Here is a 27,754-nt window from a genome sequence, read left to right on the forward strand (position 1 = left end):
CAAGGGCAAAACAAGAAATAGCTTTCAGTCTTATATGCAAAGGATAGAAGTCCAACACATACAATAAGGGAAGAGGTTTGGTGATTTTGGTCAAAATTGTCTGCTGTTTTTTGTCCATATTCATTTTCTAAAGATAAAATTCCAGTTATAATCTGAACAATCATTTTAGTCTTCATATTTCAGAGAGGACATTGCAATGGGATCTTCAGTGTCTTGTACTAGAAATACAAAGGTTACCAAAACAGAATTAGAAAATAAAGAAAAATCTAAAAGAAAAATTGAAGAATGTATAGAAAAAGATAATTTCTCTTCTCACAGTCTAAAGAGTGATCGTATTGCAGTGCCTTCTTCCAAAGATATTGAATCTCCGCCTCCTGGTGACCATTTTGAAGCTCCGCCTAGAAATGATATTGTAACTCCTCCTCCTACACCTTCTATTATAAAGTCAACATTGAATAAACAGAAAGAAATCAGTGATGACAAAGATACTGGGACAGACAAAAGTACAAACGAGAAAGAGACTGGAATTGAAGATAAGGAAGATGAAAATAAATTGATGACGGTCGAAGAACTTGAAGAATTTAGAACAAAGACACTTAATTACCTTAGAGATACTGCAGAAGAAGTAGTGGCACTTCAGACTTACCACCAAAATGGTGGAGCATTTGTTACTGAGATCTATAATGCTGCTATAGACTTTTACAAAAGTTACTATGCATTGGAAAATGCAGATCGAGTAAAAATAGAGAAATTTAGAATAGACATAGCAGAATTAATGATGGAAACTAAATATTTCAATTTGAGCTGTAAAATTGTAATGTATACATATATGAACGGATGGCGCAGTGAAGACGGAGAGGAGGAAACCAGTAAGACTGTACCTGTATTATGCAGTCTTGCAATCATGCATAACCTCAGTGATGATAGTGATGAGTATGCAATTGGCCTTGCAAATGAGCCTGGATTTCTTGATACACTCATAAAAATACTAAGAGATTCAATTCCAAAATATTTTGCAAAGGAAGAAAAACCAAAACTGGTTGTAAGTTAACTTTAAAATTGTTTGTAAATAGTTGTTTCTTTCATTGCACTGGTTTTATAACCATGTTTGATTTTTAGCGAAATTCATACCAGAAGCAAAATGCATCCTTAGCTCACAATTTGTTCAAAGGTGTGCCAGTGTTATCAACTGCTTTGTTTATTGTAAATTGTAATCTACAATTTCTTTCAGTTATATTTACTCCAAAACTACTGGGGATATATTTAATAAAGTTCATAAGGTAAAATTAATTAAAACGCTCATAAAAATAAATAAAAACATTATTTTGTATTGATTTTATATATCTACGAATTAAGGAGGTAAATATTCACTGTCTGTGTTAATTCATTATTTCTTGACACACTTTTCAGCATTTACATTGTATAGTTGGACAACAAGGAGAATTATCAATTTTTTTTCAGGGAATTGAAGTCGATTTTGTTGAAAATTCTCTAGGTATTATTCACAATATGTCAATGAGAGAAACCAATATTTCGAGACTACGAGGTGCTGGCATGGTCTCTTGTTTAAAACCTTATCTCAAGTCACCAAATACAATGCATGCATTGAGTGCATTGGCCAGTTTGGCAGGTTTGTGATCTTTTTCTTTTTGAGAAAACCATAACCAATTACTTTTATTTGACTTAACTAGCTACCGATTTGCCTGGCCCTATGCTAGTGGCTAAAGCTTCTCTTTCTTTTATTTAAACTCACCCAATATATCATTTACCATAAAATTGTCCTTTCAGATGTGATCTTGGCCTTGAAATGACTGACAGTAAAGACCAAGTCATTGACCTTTGTTTACATTGCCATTTTTGTATTATAAATAGACTTGATAAGTATATTTTAACTTACCATTTCCTAGGATTTTAAACTTAAAGTCGAGCAATGCAATTATGACTTTGACCTTTAAAGTACTTTAATCCTTTAACTTTAATCAAATTATTGTATTTTCATATGCATGTAACTGCCGTTTATAGTTTACAAAATTAATGATTGAATTTTTATATTTGAAAATTATGAAAATTGCTTAACAGTCAATTTTTGTAAAATGAAGAAAAAACAAACAAACAAACAAACAACAACAACAACAACAACAACAACAACAAAAACAACGTACTTTGAGTACACATGGAGCAGATGTTTTATGCGTTGATCGTAGATCATAACAGTATGAATACATAGATCTAGTGTCATTTAAAAATAACATATTTAGCTCTACTTGTTTAAAATAGAGGTATTGTTGTAGTCAGGTCGGCGTTGCCGTCCGCAAATTTTAAACTTCATAATATTTTTGATTTGTTGCTGAATTGTCTTCATACTTGGCCATAACAACCCTTTGGACAAAACCTTCAAGTAGACCAGACTAAACATGACCTTCATTATAAATGATTTTGACCTTCAAGGTGTGCTTAATGTTTACTAATTTTTGCTATGAGTGCTTATAACTTTATTATTTTTGAATAAATTATTTGTCTTCAAATTTGAACATAACAATCTTCTGAGATAGACCTTTATTATGTTAAACAGACAGACATTTAGCTTCACTTATAAATAACCTAGACCTCATTGAATTTTTCTCTTTTTTGCAGTAACGTGGAATATCTAAGTTATGGACGAATAGATTAACTTTATATTAAGACACAACACTATTAAGGTTATGACCTTCATGTGTATGAAACTTTTATTAAAAATGGCACTTTTATGACCTTTATCTGCAGGTTAAATAAATGAATTTTTCACAGATTGTTTCTATAATTGAATATAATTTGGTAATAGATAAATGGATAATCTTTATATATGTACAAAAAATACCTTTGGGACAAAATCTCTTAAAGCTTAAAATAATCTTAACCATCCAGGCCAAATTATTAATTTTTTGCTTAATTGACATTTTGTTTTGTTATTAATGTACGTATTTGATTTTTACTTAAACAAAACAAGACTTTCGACAAACATATTGAGCATTTAGATGTTGCCTTGACCTTTACTTAACCCTGACCGTCAAGGTAAAATAAATGATATTCTCTTATTATATCATTTAACTAGGAAATTTTGATCATGTCCACAGTTTAAGATATAAAATTGAACATTGATATCAGTTGACCTAAATTTTGACATTGTGACCTAATTTTTTGTCCATCGAGGTATTGCTTTGGTATTTTGACCACATGCACATTTTAGATGTGAAATTGAGCTTTGATATTAGCTGACCTAGATTTTGACCTTGTGATCTACCTTCTTGTTTTTTTGATGTACAGTTATGAAATTCTGTAACGCGTGAAAATACTTGAGGTAGCTATCAATCGTGTAAATTTTTATGTATATTGCATCATTAGTATGAGCAAAGCAGTCCGAATAAGAGCAAAACCTAAAAATGAAATTATAAAAAATCATGAAAAACCTTCACTCTTACAAAAATCTTTGAACCTATAAATACAAATAATATAAACAACTAGCTTGGTACTGATCATTACAGCATAATTTGGATGTGTAGCTAGCAACACAAAAAATACTTTTTGTTCAAGTGCAATAAACCACTCAAAAATCATTCAACCGGAAAACACGTGTGATATGCGCATGTACTTGAGGTACAAATCAATCTTGTAAAGTGTCATTGAAATTGCATAATGCATTTCAGATGATTAGTTAGGACAAACTTTATAAATAAAAATGATTAAATGGCCATTACTCTGACAAACAGCATTGAACCTTTAGATACAGACGATATACACAATTAAACCTGGTACTGATGATTCTTGTAAAGTTTGGATGTTATTGCATCAGTACTTTCTGGGTAGTTGTCCGGACAAGTTTTGAGACTGACGGAAAGACAGACTATGGAGAAGTAATTCATATATGAAGCCGCTATTCTGTAGTAGAGGCGACACAAAATGATTGAATTAACTTTACCAGTCATAGGGAATGTAGCCCACTAAACACCGATTATGTTTCCTCTTATTAAAATAACACATATTCAGTGGGAGTTTTTAAGATTTCTGCACAAGTAATTTATCCAAATATGTGCATATTATATCTATTAAAAGAATTTTCGCATGTACGAAATAATTATTTAACCAATTACTGCATGATCATTTTGTAAAAAATGTCTGTTTTCATTAAACAGTCTACCGCTACAAGTTCAAATTGCTATAACACTACTAAAACTGCTTCAATATTAATCAAACTTATCACAAATATTGACTGGACCATTGCCTTTGTAACAACATGCTCAGTCTTAAATTTCTTGTTACTATGGCAACGAGAGGACATCTCAAAATAGCCAAAAAGGGGCTGCGCCGAAAAAGTGGTCACTGTTTTACATTTGTCAGACAAAAACAAGTGTTGGGGCCTAAATAAGGCATTTTTTCACCATTTGAGACAACAATAAGGGGGAGGGGTGAAAGAAAATGCGCTAAAAGGCCGGTATATCGCGTAATGGGTTAATTGTGTAAATCCTATTAAAAGTAGCTGTTGTTTTCTATTTTCTATATTGGTGAACATTTGTTTAAGTTTACGAACAATATTCATGTGTATTTGATAACAAGGACATTTTATTTTACAACTCTTTCGAGAACCAACTATAAGCTTGTGTTAACAACATTATATTTGCTCGTATGTTTCGAAGAGAAATTAGAGCTATTATGACCGCTGCATTTTTAAAGTTATCAACATGTAACTTGGAATATTTGCTTATCATAATACGGTGCAGTTCGAGAAGTGTCGAACTTCTGAAAAAATATATGTCCCCCTCCCTTATTACTAAGAATATTTAACAGACGAACGTTAGCACAGCCATCAGTGCTCTTGTTAAGATTATGAATTTTATAAAACAAGTTCATAACATATAGATCTATACTCTTTAATGAATGGATTTGGTTCAAATTTGGACAAAACACAACTTTAGAAAAACTTTGTATAATGTAACCGAGGTATGGCTTTGACCTTTAATTTTCCTTGACCCCCTAGGACACATCTATTCAAATTCTGTAAAACTACGTATTTTTTGTTTGTTTGTTTTGGATTTTACGTCACATTGACACAGTATAGGTCATATCGCGACGTTCCAGCTTAACTGGTGGAGGAAGACCTCAGGTGCCCTTCCGTACATTATTTCAGGCACGAACGGACACCTAAGTAGAACCACCGACGTTCCGTTAGCTAGCTTGATAGCTTCCTCACATGAAAGAATCCAAAGTCCCTGTCGGGATTCGAACCCGCAGCGATGAGGGGCAAGTGGTTTAAAGTCAACGACCTTAACCACTCGGCCATGGACGCCCCTAAAACTAGGTAAATCTTCTTGGTAGGTCACTCTAAGCAAAATTATTACCTTTATGAACATGAATGGATATATGTCCAGAACCTAACTTTCAGTGTCTGCGGCATGTTAAGACTAGTTATGCAAGGATTTTATTGATGAATTAATGAATGAAATGACATGTTGAACAACATAATCATAATTCCTCAAATGAATATGATTTTTAACTTTAAATGATTTGATATTTGGTATTTTTTACTTCATGAACGTTACTTTCATTTTGTTGTTATTGATTTACTTGACCAAACCAATATTTAGGCCAATAACCTTTCACTTTGGGTAGGCATATAATTCAAAAATGATCATTGAATCGCTATACACAAAAACCAATGTCAAGGTTTTTGCTGATTGCAATAAGTAAAAGTCATCAAGCGTGTTATGTATTATATATCAAATTATATGTAAATTATATATTACATATAATTTAGTATATAATACATATGAGAAATGATATAAACACATATTGAGAAAAGTATGTACATAATAAGAATGTGATAATTATAAATTAATATATATTTTAATAATACATATGAGAAATGATATAAACACATATTGAGAAAAGTATGTACATAATAAGAATGTGATAATTATAAATAAATATATATTTTAATATATTAATTTATAATTATCAGATTCTTATTATGTACATACTTTTCTCAATATGTGTTCATTGAACCGTCCAACATGGCGATGAACATTTAAAAAATTGTTTTGAAAATCTTAAATCTTGAATATATATATTTATATATTGTAGGTATAATCAATGAAGAAGAAAGTGATGTCATTAACAGTAACAAGGAGATTGTAATGGTTTTGTTAGACTTTATCAGGAAGGGGATGAAAGATAAGATGCGAAGATGTAACGGATGGTCCTGCCGAGAATGTGTTTTCAGTAAGTTTTTTTTTCATGCGAGGTAAAGTTTTAGTACACAATCAACAAATTATCTCAAATTGTTTTGAGTAGCGGTATTTCGATTTTATAGGACGTTTAAACAATGAATGCAGTGGAAAATCTGAGACATGTATAATGTCCGTTTTATTGATGATTCAGTAATAATTAAAGATCCAGTTATTCGAGCTTTGACTGTAGTGTTCGGTGTTTTAATTACATAAAATAGTTGCCAATTAAAGGCATTTTTCCCATCTACAAAACTATTTAGAATTCTTAAGTATTATTGACAATTCCCCAAAAATTGTTACGATAGTAAACTTTGCTTAAACAGTTTCGAAGACTTTTTTTTATTTTGTGATCCATAAAACTAGAAACAATGTGTGAGTATTGTGCGCGCGTGCGTACGTGTGCGTGTGTGTGTGTTCGTGGTCAAGCTGGCAATAGGGAAATTTTTTCTACAATATGTGATGGAGACATTGTAATGTAGTTTTACTCTTATTAACTATTTCAAATATTGCATAAAAGCAGTCTGCGAATGTAGCACTAACCAGCTAGCCAAATGCTAGAAGAATTTGGGTGTGGCCCATACGATAAAATTATCCAAGCAGCTAGCCTGAATGGTCTGTGAAATTTAACAGTGAATCATCGTAGTGTCTTTAAAAGAGATAAAAAAGAACATTTTATTTATACTTGAATACAAAAAAAACAAAACATTTAAGCCATTTTCATCAGAGTTTAACATTTTTGGGCTTGTAAAACCTAATTGGGCTAATAAATGTTGCCAACCTCTATCCCAATCTTTTTTGGTTTTCTTGTCCGAAACTCTTTGAATGTAAAAGACAAATAAGAAGAACAGTTCTGTAACATTTTAAACAGTAGTATTTGAAAATATTGTATAGTTTATTAAAAAAAATAATTATAAGGAAAAGTGAAAGTGATGTGGAAAAAAAATTCTCTAGACAGGGGTGGGGTGGATGAAAGCTCCCAAACACAAGATAAAACATAAACTGCGAATAAAAACACTTGTAATTATTCAGTTTACTTTTCTATACCAGCTGTCAAGTTACTGGCAAGAAATGATGCTAATATGAAGACTTTGGTAGAGCTTGGAGCTCTGGAATTACTTGTGGAGATGGCCAAAATTGGCGATGATGGTGAACAGTATGGTGAGTTTTTTTTGATAGGTAGAAAAGAAATGTTAAGTTGTTTTTGACATTTTGTTTTACATGTTTTCAGTGTAATACAGCCGACTCTCGAAAAGTGGTAGTCGACGTTACCTTGGAAAAATCAAGATAACGAAAAGTAAAATATTTAAGCCATTTTAATTGCTTAGATCCGGCAGAAATGGTATATGACTTTGCATAATTATCTATAATAATATTTCTTTGCAAATTCATGTTTTGTTTAAATTTGCTGCCAAACTTTAACATTAATTTTGCAAATTTATGGCGTTTTTCTGGATTTATTATGATGTGAGATACATTTTTTGTCATTTCATAGATCTACATGGAATTTGCCTCAGGACTGGTTAACTGTACATTGTATAAAGCTCACCTCAGCACATTTTTCTAGTCCTGTTAGATTTGTCATAGGGTAAGACAAAATCTAGGGTGAGAATAGTGTGGAGCCGGACAGGCCTCATTATTATCTTTAGTTGCAAGCTAAAACATTATTATTTTTTGCTTGTAAATCAAAGAAGGTTTCTTTACTAATTGTATCATTACATAATATACAATGTGGACCTGTGACGAAGTTTGTAAGGGACTCTCGTTTTTATTAGATAACATTTATGTCAGGTTTGGTAATACTTTTTTCAAACAGACAACAGGCATTCCAATTGTAACTAATTGTGCACCCCTGGTAGCTGATTTATTCTTATATTGTAACAAGAGGGATTTTATATTAAGTATCTCTCCTGATTCACAACAAAAACTTATACTTGCATTAATACCACTATCCGCTATCTAGATGATATCCTTAGCATGAGTAATTGCTTTTTTGATCAAAATGGATTCTGATATATATCCAAGTGAACTAAATTTAATAAACAAACTCTTCAGACATTACTATATCTTTTTTAGATTTAAACATTTCTATTATAAACAATACTGTAGTTTCTAAAATCTATGATAAAATAGATGATTTGGATTTTAATACCGTTAAAATCCACATTAAGATGGAAATGGACCTCATGCAACATTATGGGGTATAAAGTTGTTGAGGCATGAAGTCGTGTGGATGATTTTAATTATTGCAGTTTATCTATTACTGGACCGTTGTAATTCAGATGTTGTTTATTTTTAATCTAATTAGTATTTAAAATTATTTTACGACTATGTATTAGCAAGCCTGTTTACTTCGGAGTTGTGGTTTATAAACTTCGTAGGATTATGTGTCATAGTAATTTTTCTGTTATCTTTACTAATATTATCAAAGTTTTATTAAAAGAGGCTATGCTATGACCTAAATATTTCAAAGTATACCGCATGCCTGGTGTTCAACCCTTTAACGGCTTGACACTACGTTTTCCTCTTTTGATTACATATGACAGACCAAGTGGAGGCTCTATGACAAGACAGTTCTTAAACCTTTCAAAAAGAATTGTTTTAATTTTTGTATTCTGTCATGTTTCTTCATGCCCTTGTAGGAGCTTTTCTTGTTGCTCTTGGTTCCTTGAGGGTATAGAGTACTTATTTATGGTCATAAGGCTGTACCTTTCTGTACATATTTACATGGTCATTTATGTCTTTTATTGTTTTCATCTAATGTTACAATGGCTTTTGTTAGATTTTTTTCGGCGGGAATTCATTTAATTGACTGTCTTGTCACATAAGAACATTTTGAGGCTAAAGGTGACTTTTTGCACGTCAAAACCGGTGTAATTTCCCCAGTGGTGTTATTACTAATGACCGTTCAGAGGTGATACCCCTCTGTTGTCCTTAACATGTATGTCCTCTGTTTATTGTTACATGTTTGGAATGTTTGCACGTTTTGTGATGTCTCGTTAAATTTTTTGTTAACGGTAAGTATTTTCTCCCATTGTCCCCTGCTCCTTCCCTGATACTTAATAAAAACTTTTCTACAGTTTGAAAAAAACTTTTACCACAGTTTGATATATATAGCGAAATTTAAGCTTATTTATTTACACAAGTCAGTTCAGTTCTATTTAAATATAATCCAAGCATATGAATGTAATTACCTGTCCTTACAGAGTCTGCGGAAATCAAATATTAAACTTTCTGTGATTTTGGTTAGTTTAGCATAAGATGGCTAGCACTAAAGCTTTCTTAAAAAATTGAAACTTCTTTAGGAGTTCAAACCTATGAAGTTGAAAAGGTAGTGAAGCGAAGTTTTTGACTAAATCATTTGGAATTACCTCACTCGCTCTCCTCGTCTGCTGCTTTTACTCCTGTTCTTAGTCACATTATCAATAATACCAGTGTTCATAATTTGTACATATGTTTATTCATTTTCTAAAAAAAATGTTATTATTTGAAATAAGAATGACTGCTTTTTTTCGTTGAAGAGAGCGTTTCTGCACTATGGGCGCTGTGTTTTGACGAAGATAACAAGTCGCTCATCACCGGAAAACCGGAACTTGGGATCGTTGATTTACTCGTAGATTTAAAAACTTCGGAAAATGAGAAAATCAAGAACGTATGCAATGGTGCACTGTGGACACTTAGAGATGCATTGAAGAAAACAGTTGTTGAAAAATACAAGAAAATAGGTCAGTTCATATTTGTATGTTTTGCACTTATATGTATTAATGCTGGCAAGTAAATTGTAAAAACGATGCTAAGAGGGTGATTTAAATGCCGCTATGAAATTTGAATACTCTTTATGTATGAGTGACAGTTTTAGGCTATATATATATGTTGCTGAACTTAAAGGCACATTAAGCCTAAATAATGGTGATATGTTCACTTTTCAAGTTACAGCTTTATAAATGTCACTTATTGACCAAAACAGCTTAGTCATCTTTTGCTTCGTTTGGGATTTGACAAATTGTACAGAAATAGCAATTTAGTTTTTTTGTATGGAAGTCGAAAGACCACTTTATTAGCATATTGCTATCTATATAAAATAATTTCACATTCCATGCTAAAATCGTCATGTGATTAGCATCTGAAATGTTCTAAATCAATAAAACAACAAAGTACACATTTGCACTTCAATAGAAACAAAATGATATTTTTCTGAGACTTAATGTGCCTTCAACATAGCATATTCTTTAAAAAGTTATAAGAAACAAACACATTTTATATTCATTTGATGGCTCTAAGTACGTTTGTCATATGTTGCCATCCTGAAATTGTCAAATTATGATTTCCCAATGTAGATGCTGAAAATTTAGTCTGTAAGAGTTTCTCGGAACTAGTTTTAATATAACATTGTGTTTGCAAAAATCATGTACTTCGACCAAAACATCATTGCCAGGATATTTCTTTCCTTCCTTTCATTCTCATTGAAATATAGCTGGACCAAACTGAAATTATATCCACAGCGACGTTTTCAAATTGTATTATAACTGTCTATTTAAAATTATATTTTCACAACAACTTGATTAAATTAGTGTGAGAATTTTAAAAATTATCATTTGCATTAGGAACATCTTATGGCACAGGAAAAATGCTCATTGTATAAGACGTTTTCCCCCTTTAAAGTAGAAAGTTGTTTTTACAACCCCCTTTATAATACATCAGAAAAGTTCTAAGAAACAAACTTGGCAGTCATTAATACTAAAGGGTGTACAGCTTTAACTTACAAAGCACAAACAATCATGGTATTGTCACATTGTTTTCATATTGTTATGATCTTATCAGTAGAGAGAAAAAGCAGACATAATTTAAGGCGTTTGAAGTTTATGTGCATTAAAATTAAACATTATTTAAAAAGAACAAAATTAAACAGTCCCTTACAAAATTTTTTTTTTGAAATGTTTAACAATGAATTATTAATGATTGCCACCTGCTTTCGAAAACGAAAATTCACAAACATTATTCTGTCAATATGATTTTATCAAGATTTTAAGATGTTTGCCACTTAAAATATTTGCATCCTTATGCTTTTAACCAGCTTGAATAGAAAGTCATAAGCCTTGCATTGCCACCAGTATTCAGCTATACCAGCCTGTATAATTATGATAAGGTATAGTCCGACTAGGCTGTATTCTGTTGGCTAAATAGATAATTTATTAATCGACAGTGCCAAAGAAACTGGACAAGTCATTTTAAGAAATTCAGCAGGATATTATACTAAACGTCCGTTAGAATATAGACCCTACATACAATTGGCACCAGCTTTGTTTTCCTTTATGTCTGAAAGGTCTATTGCTGATGTATTGCAGCATTTATATTAAGGAGGATGTTAACATTCGCTTGATATTAAGAAACATTTATGTTATTAAACTAACGACTAAAAAGTGCTTTACTTTAAGGAATGCAGAACCTTTTACACTGCATCGACAACCCCGTCACGTTACACAATTGGGAAAACAAATACAAATGCACGGCTGCTTTGTTAATACTGCAATTAATTATGGAAAATGCAAGAATAAATATCTTGACACCATTAATTACTAAAAATCCCGAGTATCTGATAACATTACAAAGGTATCTCCAAGCTGAAATTATCCTTTTTTATAATTTTCATTGAGTTAATCAATACTGTAAATGCAATTTAAATCATTTTATTTTTTTGAATATCAAGTTTAATTAACCAAAATAAAAACACCCCACAAAACTGTGTGATATTCTTATCGAAATAAATTTTGAGCCATGTATTAATTAATACTTTAATAATTGATCGAAGTTTTAAACATTTTTGGCGGGTCAATAAATCTAAAGGATAAATATTTGTCGATGAAATAATGCAACTTTCAATTTCATTGGTACAAGTAAATAACAAATCAACACAATATTGATATATGTGAAATATATTTATGCATACAAGTATTTCTAGGACTGAAAGAATGTGTAATTTGAAAATGAATATAAAACTATTTCAGATTTAGTCTTGGTTAAGAGCTAAATGTTTCTTTTTAATTGGAATGAGTACAGCTGTAGTCCAATTGAGCCTTCAAATGCAATTTATCCATTCCTTTAGTTGATGCTGTGTTAGTCTCACCATTATGATGACATATTTTTGGAGACTTCCCTTAGGTAAAGTTGTCCAGGAAAGCACTGAAATATTTTGCATTTGCTGCAAGTCCCCTGTCTGCTGTGTAGTATAAAAATCTATTATCAGGGAAGACCCATATTTGATTGAAGTAAATAAAATTGTTAATAATCAAATTTAAGACAAAATAGTAAAGCTATTATACAGTAGGTATTGACAGAATTTGACTCATTAGCTCGGCTATTTTGAGGAATATGGAGAGCTATTGCAGTCGCCCCGGCGTCGGCGTCTGCATTGGTTAAAATTTTTTTGTAAAGTCAAATATCTCAATTATTGCTTGAGATATTCAAATGAAATTTGAGCTAACTCAGGGTGAGCTTTTAGGATCGTTGAAAGTCCGTCGTCCGTCCACACTTGTTCGTTAACACGCTAGCGGTCACATTTTTGCATCAATCATCATCAAACTTTGTCAAGATGCTTATGTAGGTAATAGCTCGAATGAGTTCAAACTTGGGTTATCTCGGATAAAACTTTAGGTCACAGGAACTAAAAATAGAAAAAACCTTGTTAACACTAGCAGTCACATTTTTTACTCGATCATCATCAAACTTGGTCATAATGCTTGTCAAGGTAATTGCTCAAATAAGTTCGAAGATGGATTATATCGGATGAAAAACTAGGTCACACAAGCTAAAAATAGAAAAACCTTGTTAACACTCTAGCGTTCATATTTTTGCCTTAATCATCATCAAACTTGGTCAGGATACTTACCAAGGTAATAACTCGGATGTGTTCGATCATAGGTCATCTCGGATGAAAAACTAGGTTACAGGAGCTAAAAATAGAAAAACATGTTAACACTCTAGCGGACACATATTTGACTCGATCATCATCAAACTTTATCACGATGCTTGTCTAGGTGATTGCTCGGATGAGTTCGAACATGGGGCATCTCGGATGAAAAACTAGGTCACAGGAGCTAAACATAGAAAAATCTTGTTACCACTCTAGTGGCTACTATTTTAATCCAAATATCCTGGAAATTGGTCTGAAAGTTTGTTTTGATGATTTCTAGGTCAAGTTCGAATATGGGTCATGGGTTCGATGGGTAAGGTGAGCGATCTAGGGCCATCTTGGCCCTCTTGTTTATAGTAACAATGTACATCTGTTTGCAAAGTTGCATTACTCTGCCTGCAATATTGGCAGAATAATGCCCCTTTATTTTAAGATTTTAAGAAATAGTTCTGCAATACTAATGGAAACCTTATGTTAACGCTTGTGTGGGTACCCTGTCATATTGGTCTTGTCGGGAATAAACAAGCCGATAAATGCGCAAAAAGTGCAAGCATTGATGACATCACATCAGACTTAGCACTTAGTATATAAAAAGCATTCAGTATAATTTATAGAAAAGTGATAGAAAAAAAAAGAAATAGATTATGGAACGAACACTGCGAAATAAAGAATATAGAAATAAACAAGATACCACCCAAAAAACCTAGTATCATATCACCATATTCGAAAATTAGATATAGGCACTTAAACCATTCAAAACTTAAAGATCACTCATATTCCGCCGATAAAAATTGTCCCTCATGTAATGAATCAGAAATGTTTGAACACATGTTAATCAACTGCGCGTGTCATGCAATACAACGCAAAGAATTGGAATCATTCATACCAAAATTTGGGATATTATCAATTATTAAAAATACTCTTTGAAATAGCTGATCAAGTTTGCACTGCGATATTCAAATTCATAAAAGATATGCAATTTACAAATAAAATTCAATTTAATATAGATATAATTACACAAAGTATCATATTAAAGATTGCTACTTTATAAAATGGGATTGAAATAACGAGCTATTGTTTATGAATGTGGAACTTAGCAGGGCAAAATTTAGTATGGAAATGCCCACAAGTATAGACATATCTTTTGACAGGCACACTAAGTTGGCACAACAGTGATTTTAAATTAGAAATTGCAGCTCAGAACATATTTATTTTTGTGCTGATTGTAGGAGCTGAATAGCTACATACTGGTATCTCACAAACATTTTATTTGTAAAGTCATTCCATGGTCAGATAAGTAGATATGATGTTAATTGTATACACAACTATTAATTTAATCTAATATGTAAAACTTCAAAATTTTCAAAAATATTTAAGATAAATACACGCATGGAATCTTCTTGTTGAGAGGTCCAAGGGAACTTAGGATGGTACGTAGTATTTAACAACAGTAAAGATAAAATAGCATACTAATTTAAACTATTTTTAATCCCTAATGTAAAAACAAAGTCACCTCACTAGAGACATAATGCTTAATCAACCGACTGAGAACTAAAATAATACTAACAATACAATGATAATAGATTATATGAAATACCTGCTGGATAGACACCCTACAAGGAATGCGGCGCTGGGCGCACCGACTACTTTCATCAAATCAAACGTTAATATTAAACATATAAGAACGAGTATGAATAACGATGATATATTATGTCCATCAGGCTGCAGTACAGCCCAAACTTGTAATCAAACAAGAACATGGGCGCACATCTCAATCAACCGACTAATTGCATCAAATCAAACTAAAATACTTAACATATAAGAGCAAGTATGAATTACGATGACATTTTATGTCCATCAGGTTGCAGTACAACTCATATTCTTAATCAAACAGAAAACATGTGCGCCCATCTCAATCACAGTTAAATGAGACTGCTTTGTATGTTTAAACCGGCTTCATACTAATAAAACTGTTGATACTGTTATGATATAGCTTTTATGATACTAGTGCATGCCTGTTTATATTAAGTTATGGTAGCTAGAACTGTTATTTTTGTTATCAAAGTAGTTCATAGCGAAAAATGTGGTGGGTACTTTGAATACTTCATAAAAAACCAATCCAGGTTACAAATCCAGATGAAATATCCCCCTCTGTACTTATATAAATTAACAGGAATTCTGGAAATCCATTGGTAAGATAGGCGTTGCACAGTCAAGAAATAAAGAGGTACCAATGGAGGTAGTAATGACTGATGGTAGCATATCTAGCAATATATTACATGTTTTGAACAGATGGAAAAATGATTTTAGTAATCTTTTAAATAAAAATAATGAGCCTACGCACAGTTAGTTTGCTTTTACTGATCAAGAAAATGGTTTAAATGCTAAAAATGAGAGTTTAAATTGTTGCATCACTGTTGAACAAGTAAAAACAGCCATTTTTAAAGCTAAGCAAGGTACACCAGTGGGTTTTTACAAAATTCCATTAGATATTTTCAGAAATAACGGATGTGTTTCATTTTTGGCCGGATTGCATATGTGCAAACCCGGGTTATAGTATGGTTAATGATGGGCGGTGGGCGGGCGGGCGGAGGGCTGGCGGGGAAAAATTTTTGTAACAGTTTTCTCAGCAACTACTTATCACAGCCTCTTGATATTTACCAAACAGCATTGACACGTGGGATTCGATTTCAGATCTGACACTTCCTGTTTATCAACTTAGTTAAATTCTTGACATTAATGGCCAATGATAGGAAATTTTCGTAACAGTTTTGTTAGCAACTACTTATCACAGCCTCTTGATATTTGGCATACAGCATTGACAGGTGGTCCCATACTGTGGGATTCGATTTCAGATCTGTCACTTATCCACTTCCTCAGCTTATCAACTTAGTTAAATTTTCGACATTAATGGCCAATGATAGGATATTTTCGTAACAGTTTTAACAGCAACTACTTATCACAGCCTCTTGATATTTGGCATACAGCATTGACACGTTGTCCCATACTGTGGGATTTGATTTCAGGTCAATCACTCATCCACTTCCTGTTTATCGACTTTGTTACATTTTCGACATTGATGGTCAATGGAAGGAAATTTTCGGAACAGTTTTCTCAGCATCTACTTACCACAGCCGTTTGATATTTTGCATACAGCATTAACACAGGGTCCAATAATGTGGGATTCGATTTCAGGTCTGTTCCTCATCCTTTTCCTGTTAATCGACTTAGTTAAATTTTCGACATTTATGGTCAATGGTAGGAAATTTTCGTAACAGTTTTCTCAGCAACTACTTATCACAGTCTCTTGATATTTGCCATACAGCATTGACATGTATTTCATACCTTGCGATTTTATTTCAGGTCTGTTGCTCATCCACTTCCTGTTTACTGACTTAGTAAAATTTCGACATTAATGGTCAGTGGTAAATTTCTTTTTTCGTAACATCACAGCATCATGATATTTGGTATACAAATGCAACCCGGCCTTTTCTGTCTTTGACCCATTTATTACATATTTTATTTAATGTGTGGTTTTTCAACATGAACTATGCCTTCTAACTGGGGAACTGCCCCTATGCACAAGTCTAGTACTGCTGACCCTCGTGATACACTATCTTACAGCGGTAAAGCTCTACCTTGCTCCATGTATAAGATTTATTGTTCTATATTAAAGAATGGACTCTCTAGTTGGGCTGAAAGTAATAACATCTTAGCTGATGAACAAAATGGGTTTAGAAAAAAATAGAAATAACATAGATCATGTCTCAACACTAAGTACATATGTAATATTATTGATTCAAGGAAAAAGCTTACACAGTCTACCTTTCGTGTCTTTATCGATTTTAGAAAAGCGTATGATTTTATTAATCGTAGTCTGTCATGGAAAAACTGTTTGATACTGGCATTGAAGGTAGCATGTTTAATGCCTTGAGATCCTTATACAAAATGGTTTTATCTGTGTTAGAATACAGAATGGTTTTAAAAATCCATGTGGTTTACGTCAAGGTTGTTCGTTGTCACCTTTATTGTTCAATTTGTTTTTAAATGACCTTGTCACTAAGATTGAAGCTACAGGAAAAGGTGTGTCAGTATCTTACTGTATATCGTACCGACGATATTTCACTTATAGCGGAAAATGAAAATGATTAACAAGATCTCTTAGATGTTTTGTCAAATTAGTGTTATGTAAATTTTTTGATAGTTAATCAACAGAAGGGCAATATTGTACACTTTAGACCACCATCTGTTGAAAAAACCACTCTTGCTTTCACTTGCAGTACCCATAGTCTACCACTCGGTATACATATCTAGGCATTCTTTTAAATGAACATTTAGATTTTTGTAAAACAGCAACTCTGTAGCTGGAAGAGCACTCGGTCTCCTTATTGCAAAGTCCAAAAGTCTCGGTGGCATGCCATACAATGTTTTCACCAAATGGTATGGCCTGTTATTCCGTATGGCGCCTCCATATGGGGTACTAAGTCTTATTCGCGTATACACGCAGTGCAACATCGAGCTATGCGTTTTTGTTTAGGTTGGGGAAAATACACCCCAACTGCAGCTCTGTATGGCAAACTTGATTGGCAACCACCGCATGTGAAACAGTGGGTATCGGTAGCTAGGATGTGGCATAGATATCATAGAATAAATATAGATAGACTGAATTATAAAGTTTATGCATATTGTTATTCTTGATCTAGCACTAGATGTAAAAACTGACAGTTCAACTTTGTGTAGAACATTTAAAATTGATAAATTTATCACATATATTAGATACATGTAATGTTTTGTCATCTAGGAAATTTTGTTATATGCTTGAGCAAAATAGTATTAATTTGTTTATTAATAAATGGAAACAACGCGTATCTAGTCAAAATGGTTCTGTTGGTAGTACCAGAAATAAATTACGCACATATGAAGTTTAAATATCAGTATGAAACTGAAAAATATGTATATTTACCAATGCTTACAAAGCATCCATCAGCATTAGCAAAATTTAGATGTGGAGTTGCACCCCTCCGTCTGGAAACATGAAGATATGAGAATTTAGACGTCAAAAACAGGATTTGTCCAATTTGTAAACAAAATGTTGAAACAGAAATACATGTTTTAACACACTGTCCTGCTTACCAACTTCTTAGAAATGTTTTATTTGATAAAGCCAAGGATATCAATGCTGATTTTATTAATATGAATGATGAACAAAAAAGTATGTTTGTACTCTTAAATCCCGAAATTGCCAAATTAACTGCCAAAACCTGCCGCCATAATTTATTTCTCTCACGTTTTGATACTTAAATATATTTTATTTAAATGTAGAATTCATTTAAAAATGTACATAAATGTTGTATCATTTTTTATTTTTTTAAGGAAATTTCTTTTATGTTTGAAGCTTAACGTAGATAACCATTGCTAATCAGTTCATCTATGGTCTGATCAGGATTGATATAGGTCTTTATAGGTGTATTTTTTATAAACAGTTATCTTCATCATTATTATAATAGGGCAGATCTTAAAAGTATGGTTTGGCAATGGTAATCTAAATTTGAATAAACAAGTAAAGGTGAAGAAATGTTACTGTCTCACATATCATTTATTACAACATACTATTTTATCAATGTTTATATGTCAGGATGGAATATATCATTTTGAAGATATGAATAAGAAAATATTATACTCAGAAACAATCAAAAAGGTTTAATCATTTTTATTTTTTATTTTATTTAGTTGTATAACGATAGTCTCCTTGGCCATGCTTTTTGTATCTGCATTTTATAAATGTTTTGTACCATGTAAATATGCATGGATGAGACACAAATAAACAAAAAAAAAAAACTGAAATTATAACACATAAAATGAAAAATAAATAAAAATAAGAAAGTAAAATGGCAAATAAAGATCAACAATTAATAATGCGAACATTATTTTAATAAGCAAATGTTGTCCATTGTTTATATAATTATAGATTTTTTTCTTAAAAACATTTCGCTTTCGGCATACATGTACTTAGAAATAGTTTAAAAAGATTGGCCAATGTATGTTGTTTGCAATTTGTTACAACAATTATATATTTTTTTCATCAGGTGATGATACGTGTTATAAAGCGACTAAGGCGTTTTTATGTTTAAAGTCACCATACATTTTCTTATAAATAATTTTAAGTTTTTTTATTGCTTTTTATTGTTACGTTTGTCTATAATCTTTGGAGACTGTTGAATACTATTTCACAAGTAATTAGCTGATAAATATATTCAATATACTTAGAAATATTTAAAGAGAAAACAATGCACCAGGACGACTAACAGGCAGAAATAATAAAGCTGACATGGGATCATGAGTTTTGTACATATTTATTCAGTAGCTTGTTGTTATGTTATAGCGTCTAGTTTATCACCTGGAATAAGTACACGTAATTCACTCTTTCAATGAAAATATTTACAACCCAAAGTAACATTTTTTTTGTTATTTTAATTTTACTTTCAATTTTGTAAGAAGAAGCTAGCGGATAATATGAGGTTGGACACTTTAAGGCCCTTAAGTATGACAACAACCAATTTATACAAAGCCCATGTCCCATATGAGCCACCGTATCAAATAGTTGGACACGCCAAGGTCATTAAACAAAAAATATAGTCTTTTTGCATTGCAACCCAAGATGAGACAGATTTCTAAGAATATGGCCGATACCTGGCCACCAACTGAACAAATATAGTCGTATGAACCAATTTTAGATTATCTGCGAAGTCAAGACCCCCTTTTTACCCAAGCTTCTCTCATTAAAAAGGCTAAACAAATTGGTATGTTCAATATCATTTGCTGAATCTTACTATGTGTTATAATGAACTACATATTTTATCAGTTTAGGTTATCATCATTATGTGTATACAATTTTTTTCCAAATTCAAAGCAGGGTAGGTCATTTACACAAAATCAGCTGGTTAAGCGTTATAGTCTGTCATTATTTTGAATAGGGTTACAGCTTCATAACACAGATAAAGCAGTGAAATTGTTCTCAAATAAAAAGAAAACGACCACTTTGGAAGATGATAAGGCATCAACTAGAGGTCATGTGATGATTTCTTACCAATGGGCAGATCAGCAGGTACTTAAAAATGTACGAGACAACATCAGGACAAGGGGATATAAGGTATGCTTACAAAATTACAATTGAACAGATATATATGTGAATACAATTTGCCACACAATCAATAATTTAGCTGAAATACAAAAAAGATATCGCCGCATTCACTATAAAATAATATTTCAATTATACAAACTTTAAAGTTTGGAGGTTTCAACATTAACTTGAAGCTAAATTGTATAACGTATAGCTAACTTAATGTCCTCACTATGCTACTAAGACTAAGTTCCCTCATTATACCATCAATACTAAGTGTCCTCAATATTTGAACAAGACTTTATGACTTCTCTATGTCAACAAGACTGTGTCCACACTATTCGATTCAGGCCAAGTGTCCTCAATTTTCCATCAAGAGTAAGTCTCGTCACTTTTTCATCAATAGTAAGTTTCTTCACTATGCCATCAATACAAAGTGTCCTCGCTCTTCTATTAATACAAAGTATCTGTACTCCGTCATCAAAGCTAAGTATCTGCACTATTCCATCAAAACTTAGTGTCCTCACTATGCCATCCAGAATGAAAGTGGTCACTATGCAATCAACACTAAGTGTTCTCATTATGCCATCAAAACAAAGTGTTCACTATGCCATCCGGACTATATGCCGTCACTATGTCATCAAGACTAAGTGTCATTACTGTTCCATCAGGACTAACTGTCCTCCCTGTTCAACCAAAACCTTCACTTTGCCATGAAGACTAAGTGCCCTCAATATTCAATTAAGACTTAATGTCCACACTATGCAACCAAGATTTAATGTCCTAACTATGTTAGTTTGTCTTATATTAGTAAAATCTTTATATAAAACGTGTCTTCATAATAAGATTATTCTTTTCTTTTTGTTCACAGTGAATAAATGGATGTTGAAAGTTGCCCTTATTTACAAGGTGATCATGTTTTGGATATGATCTTTAACACAGGTTTACTTTTATGTTTTGATCCTTAAAATGATGTTTCGTAAATTCAGGTTTGGATGGATATTGACCAGATGGGTGGATCCACTCTTCAAGCTATGGCAGAGGCTGTGGAAGGTGCTGATGTATTCCTCATGTGTATGTCCAATAAGTACAAGCATAGTCCTGCTTGCAGGGCAGGTAAGTGATTAAATATTTTGCAAACTATTTAAACACATTTTCCTGGCAATAGTTTCAAGCATACATGTTGCTGCTATTTGAATAATGGATAACAGACCCAACTATCGTATTGGTTTATTCTCAAATAATGTCACGGTGAAAACACGCTCTTACTTAATAACTAATGATAAAGATATTCTTAAATAGATAATCTAAAGAACATTAAAGAAAATACTTTTTTCAGGTTAATAATGAGGAAAAAGAGAGTTGGATGTTGGAATTTGTAATTTTTTGTCTGTAAAATGGATGGCTTCTTTCAGCACAAAGCAACTAGCCAAATTGATACCTGGTACACAATTTAGCATGGACTGACCCTCACACCCTGATCATGAGTCCTCGCATGCCAAGGCCTTCACTAACCATTAGAGGTTTCAAAAGTGTTAACTATGATGTGTGGTTGGGCTGCTTTGTTTTCAATTTGCTGGTGCATAATCATCATCAAATTATGTTTTACTCTCAACTATGATATGTTTTTTTTGTGCAAGTTGCTATCTCCAAAACTACTGAACGGAATGAATTGAAACTTCACACACTTGTTTGAAAGCATAATAGGAATTCAGTATGTAATGTCCATAACTCCAAGATGGATTCTTTTTATAATGGCTCTTTTAAACTTAGAAAGCTTTACATTATCAAGGCTCTTGTTAACTAACAAAAACTGTGAATATTCAAGCACACTGTCATACAAAAGTGTTTGTTTTTTTTCCTTTGCCTTTTCATTACAGAGGCAGAATATGCATTTCAACTACGCAAAAGGGTTATTCCATTAAAGATGGAGAGAGGATACACTCCTGATGGGTGGCTCGGCTTTATAGTGGGCGCCAAGTTGTTCTACGAGTTCAGCCAAAAGTATCCATTTGAAGACAAGATGAAGGCCTTGCTTAAGGAGATAGATAGTGTACTAGGAGGATCCGAAGATGTTCCTGATTCAGGGAATATTATCAAACCTCAGATTGCTTCTGTAAGTCAAGAGGATTAAAAGGACCCTTCTTCGGCCTGCTGTCACACGTTTGGTAGATTGACTATTTAGTTGAATCGACACATTACTAATTGTGTTTTGGTCCTTACCGTTAGTGATAATGTTTTTCTGACAAGTTATATGACCGAGTTTAAATGACTGAAAGAGTATATGATGATTTTTCTGTCAAAAGCTGTTTATAATTGGCCGCTTGATCTTTCAACAACTTTTATCACAGTACTGTGAATTACTTTGTTAAAGTTTTATTTAATTTTACTTGCTTGCCTTAGATAATTTATATTAATTGTGAACTCTTAAATTGAGAAAATTGTTACTGTTTTTGTAAAGAGGTAATTATGTTACCAAGGGCTGTTCCGTAGCGGTTACACTATATTTTTCAATTTTTCTTGTAGGTAATGGAGGCAGCAGGTGCCCATTCTGTTGATCATGCAGATACAGCTTCTTCGCCGAGTAATGCCGTTGGAAGAATATCTGTTTCTAAGACAACCATTGATAACGTGAGAAAGTGGACGGCAGACGATGTTAAAAAATGGATTGTCAAGAACCGGCTTGAGGAGTAAGTACATTGAAATGAATTTACGTTTTAAACACGTTTCCAATAATATATAACAATATTTTGATATTATTGCACCCAGTGAGCTGTTTAGTTTGGCAGTTTGTTTGACCACCAGTGATGTCAAAATTTAACTCAACTTTAAATCGAAAATATATGCGTGCAAAAGGTAGGTTATAAATGAATGATAAGTAAAAGAGGTGTAATGACAATCAAAATATCAAAACAATCACATAGTCTGACAGTTACTTTTCGCCTGGTCTTTACTTTGAAATGTCCTGTAGTGATATTCGCATAAATCAGATAGGTTTTCTTAGTGTTTGTATCACACGGGTCTCATCTTTTGATATAATATAATAACATCAGCATCACCGTAATAAATGAGGATGTAATGAGTAAAATTATAAATGTAAAAATGTATAAACAAACAAGTTTAAGGAAACTTCCTGTTTGCTTGATTGTTCGAAGAAAAGGGAGATCTTTTACACTCACCAAAGTGTAAGTGTTGGTTTCGGCCTCAGGGTAATCCTTTGGTTTTGTGTGTGCATGTTGGTTTCTATAAAAAAGGCTGAAACTTCACATACTTATTCTCTTTGAAATTCTTACATGACATCATTGGAACAAATCGCATTAAATTTGTACATAGTTACACATTTCTAACTGTTGACACTGAAAAAGTCGAGCATATTCTTACAGACAAATCTTGTTGTTATTTGTATTTTAATATATAATTAATATCTCAAATGCAACAAAAAAATCAAACACATTCACTTTACAGGGGGGAATATCTTGCTGTTCGATAACTGTTAAGGGGAAACTTAGCAGTAACCCTCCGCCTATATAGACAGCCAGTATAAAATTTAAATATAATTCCTATTGTAATTGGGATTTGTAATGGAGAATACAGAATACTAATATCTTCATGTAAGATGTAATTCCATAACACCATTATAATCTGTTACAGGTGCGGTATCAGCAGTTTAACGGGCGGAGACATCGCACTTCTCGCTAATATGCGAGTAGAATGTCCCGATTTTTTCTACAAGTGCCTCCAAGATATGCTTAGGGTTACGAATTTGTCAACATTGTCAACTATAGTCTGGGCTTTACATGATTTATCTTAAATTAAACATGTGCTTACATATCTTTTACACCACTTATATATTATTTAGTTCAGTAAGTTTAGTTAGTTGAATAATTTATTGATGTAATCATTTAATTGAATCACATATAAATATTACTGGCCGTTTTGAACGGAAAATATTATTGGAGCGCCCCAAGCGTAATGGGTCCAATTTGGTCCGGAGTATATGTCCTACAAACATAGAGGGATTTTGATGAAACTTCAAAGAAATACGCACCAATATGAGAACCCGTGTTGCACTTAAAACAAGGTTTCTAGGTCAAAGGTTAAGGTCACACTTAATGCTCTAGAAAAATTCTACACGCATAGAGAGATTTCAATAAAATTTGGCACAAATATTGTGATGGGAAGTGATGCGCACTGTGCAGCCAAGTTAAATGTCACACTAGTGATTAGAATAGAAGGTTCATTTAGTCGTCACTTATTGTAAGACTATATGGTCATTATCATGACCATGATTGTGACACATGCAATTTAGAAATACAGTATTCATTGCTATGAAACATTTCGCTCCAGGTCTCAAGGTAAAAGATAAAGGTCAAACTTTAGAGGTTATAGAATAATGCAGGTTCGGAGCGAAACTTCTTTTTTTCATCGGTGGATTGTAATATAGCTTATCTCAATTGTTCGACATTTTAAAGCAGAGAGTCGCTTGCGTAAGACAGGTCCCTTTGGCTAAACTCAAAGTCACACAGAGGTCAAAGTTCAGCTAAAATTATGATGGCGATAGAAGCATTTAGTAATCATTTATTGGTGGTGCGTTGCCAGAATTACAGCTATGACACATGTATTGTAGGTTAATATATTCAAGGCGTATTTCACATAATATGATGAAATATGCAAGCTTTGTCTGGAGCATATCTCCTTCACGCAGGATAAAAATTTAAGACTACTTTATATTATATAGAAGTAGTCATCGCCATGAGACGTATTGCTCACGCATGGTCCAGGTATTTAAGTCAAAGATATAGTTACACTTAGAGCTATGTCCTAGGCAAAACTTCTTAATTCATGGAGGGATTTTGATTTAACTTGGCACAAATGTTTACAATTGTTAGGTGCACTTGTAAAATTCAGATCCTTGCGACAGAGTCTCACAAAGATATCAAAGTTCAGATAAAAATATGAAAATGTATAAATTTAGGAACCAATACTTCATCATTCATTGATGGATTCTTAGATTAATGGTAACTATCATGACTATATGTATGACACATGTAATTTCGGTAAATACATGCAAGGTCAATATCACTAGAGAATATTAAATATCCAGGTATTGTCCAGAGTATATCTCAGTGTTCAAGTATTACATATAATGAGGCTTTTGGTAATGGTTGCAGTGAACAACCTGTTGTTAAGAAGTGTGTTATTACATGCTTTGTCACATTGTCTTTAATAACATGCCCTACCACAGTGTATGTCATTACATGTTCTTTTACTTTGTCTTTAATTCTATGTTTGTTTTATCACATTGTATGTTATTGCGTGCTCTATCAGATTTTCTTTAACTACATGCTCTATCATTATTTCTGATATTACATTCTTCATTACAATGCCTTTATTACATGCTCTATCACATTACATGTTATCACTTCCTTATCACATTTTTGTTAGAATATATCTTTTATTATTGCTTTATCAAAGTATTTGTTGTGTCGTGTCTGTAATAACATGTTTATCACATTGTTATAACATGTTATATCTATATATATTATAAACTTCAAATTAAGGGTGTAGTCACATATTATACGCATTTTATGTGCTCATCATTATTACGCTTTTAAGTTCAATTCAAATCAAAGTTTTACCACTTTCGTTCTTTCGTTATTTGTCGGTAAAGGTGAAATACTCATACAGTTCGACAACATTAAAAAATATATATATATATATATAACAGCAAATGCGATTATTATACCACAACAATATTCAAAACGTGTAATTTGTTAGTCGCTATTATTATACATGATACGGTTTTTATTCAGAATCAGAATTGTATGGGTTTTTGAAGCAAAATAGTTATATTAATGATTACAACAATATATGAGTAGATAATATATGACACATAATTAGAAAGTCTCACTAATCGAAAATTTGATAAATTATATTATAAATACGCCTCAGTGCATGGGAGATAACACAAATTAATGTGTATTTGCTTTTCATGTATAGTTATGTCCCCTTTCTATTGAAATTTATGAACACATATATATATAAGAGACTAAAATGATTGTGTACATATACTAGATACATGCAGAGGTATGTTCAGATAATATGCATGTATATTTTGTAATATTATATATTGTTCAAAATTTATTTGTAATATATGTACCACATGGGTTTATGACCTTCTGGTTTGATTGAATAAAATCTTGAAATCTTATATCTCATTTTCTGATATTAAATGCTCTTTGGCATTGCCTGTTACTGCATGCTCTATTATATTGTCTGTTGTTTCATGCTCTGTTATTTTCTGCTATTGATTTTTTTCTAACACATTGTCTGCTATTGCATGCCCTTTTATTTTCTGTTATAACATGCTCTATCTCATTGTCTGTTGATACATAAATATAAGTCTTAGGTTAAGATTAAAGTCTTATTGAAACTCAAATGAATGTCATTAAAAATAAAAAATACATTCTTATCTTATTTATGCAAGGAATGTAGGTAATTTGGCAAAATTTGAGACAGTTTAATTAGATTTTTTTCCAGGTGACAAGCACTATGAAAGATAAATATAAAAACATTTACATGTATTTGTAATGATATTTATCTATAATATTTTACGTGATGTTTTAAAAATCAATCGAATGTTAAGTCATTTCATTATTTTGTAATTTTATTTTTCACAATTATGATAATTAATTTATTTGTGTTTTACTTTTTTTACTTTTAATTGTACATTGTTACTATTTATTGATAATTGTTTTGTTATTTAGTCTTATTTCGAGTCATATAAAAGTTGTGGATCAAAATTGCAACATAATATGGAAGCATTTAATCCATATCAAACCAAAATGGGACAAAGACTCAAAATAAAATTCTTCCATTAATTTAATATTCAGTTATGTGTCTTATCTTGGGTAGAAATATTAAAGGTAAATTTTGAGGTTCAACTTTGAGATTAAATTTTAAAGTGTATACAGCTTTGTTTTTGTTTTCTGTCAATTATAGTGGTAATATAAAGAAATGTGTCAGTATAACTTTTGTTAAAGGTTTGTGGGGCATTTGTGAAATCATGGCCGAACCTATTAATATAGGAAAAGAATATTTCATTAAGATTATAAACGATACAGATGAAGTAGAATATAAACAAGTATTTTATATATATTACATATATCCTTGTGCGTCTTTATCACCTTTTTTGTTCGCCATGTATCTTAATGACATAGAAAAATATTTTATTATAAATGAATATGAAGCAGTTAATTTAAGTTTCTTAAAATTGATTTTACTTTTATATGCAGCTGATATCGTTATTCTATCTGAAACAGAAGAAGGCTTACATAAAGGTTTATTGTTATTGGAGAATTATTGTGATAAGTGGAGATTGACTGTTAATATTAAGAAAACTAAAATAATGATTTTCAGAAAAGGCAGACTAAGACAAAACATTTCATTCGTATATAAAGGAGAAAA

General features: G+C 32.0%; 1 protein-coding gene across 1 annotated transcript; it reads left to right on the top strand.

The window, feature by feature from the left end:
• The first annotated feature begins 178 nt into the window (after positions 1-178).
• LOC132727836 (uncharacterized) lies at positions 179-26,483 on the top strand. The gene is made up of 10 exons (XM_060713423.1): positions 179-1,042; positions 1,462-1,630; positions 6,115-6,252; positions 7,308-7,418; positions 9,779-9,982; positions 20,142-20,317; positions 21,277-21,403; positions 22,168-22,403; positions 22,814-22,977; positions 23,939-26,483. Exons 1-10 carry the CDS (start codon positions 197-199, stop codon positions 24,096-24,098), a joined length of 2,331 nt encoding a protein of 776 aa, XP_060569406.1. The 5' UTR covers positions 179-196; the 3' UTR covers positions 24,099-26,483.
• Positions 26,484-27,754: the final 1,271 nt, after the last annotated feature.

This window comes from Ruditapes philippinarum, unplaced genomic scaffold (genome assembly GCF_026571515.1).
Source record: "Ruditapes philippinarum isolate M1 unplaced genomic scaffold, ASM2657151v2 ctg2763_1_1_1_1, whole genome shotgun sequence".
NCBI classification, from domain to species: domain Eukaryota; kingdom Metazoa; phylum Mollusca; class Bivalvia; order Venerida; family Veneridae; genus Ruditapes; species Ruditapes philippinarum.

Bases quoted from the DNA above. Each gene is read 5' to 3' on its own strand.
- LOC132727836 (XM_060713423.1), top strand. From the start codon at position 197: ATGGGATCTTCAGTGTCTTGTACTAGAAATACAAAGGTTACCAAAACA. The intron at 9,983-20,141 runs GTCAGTTCATAT...TATTTTGAATAG, and splicing joins TGAAAAATACAAGAAAATAG to GGTTACAGCTTCATAACACA. The intron at 20,318-21,276 runs GTATGCTTACAA...TCGTAAATTCAG, and splicing joins TCAGGACAAGGGGATATAAG to GTTTGGATGGATATTGACCA.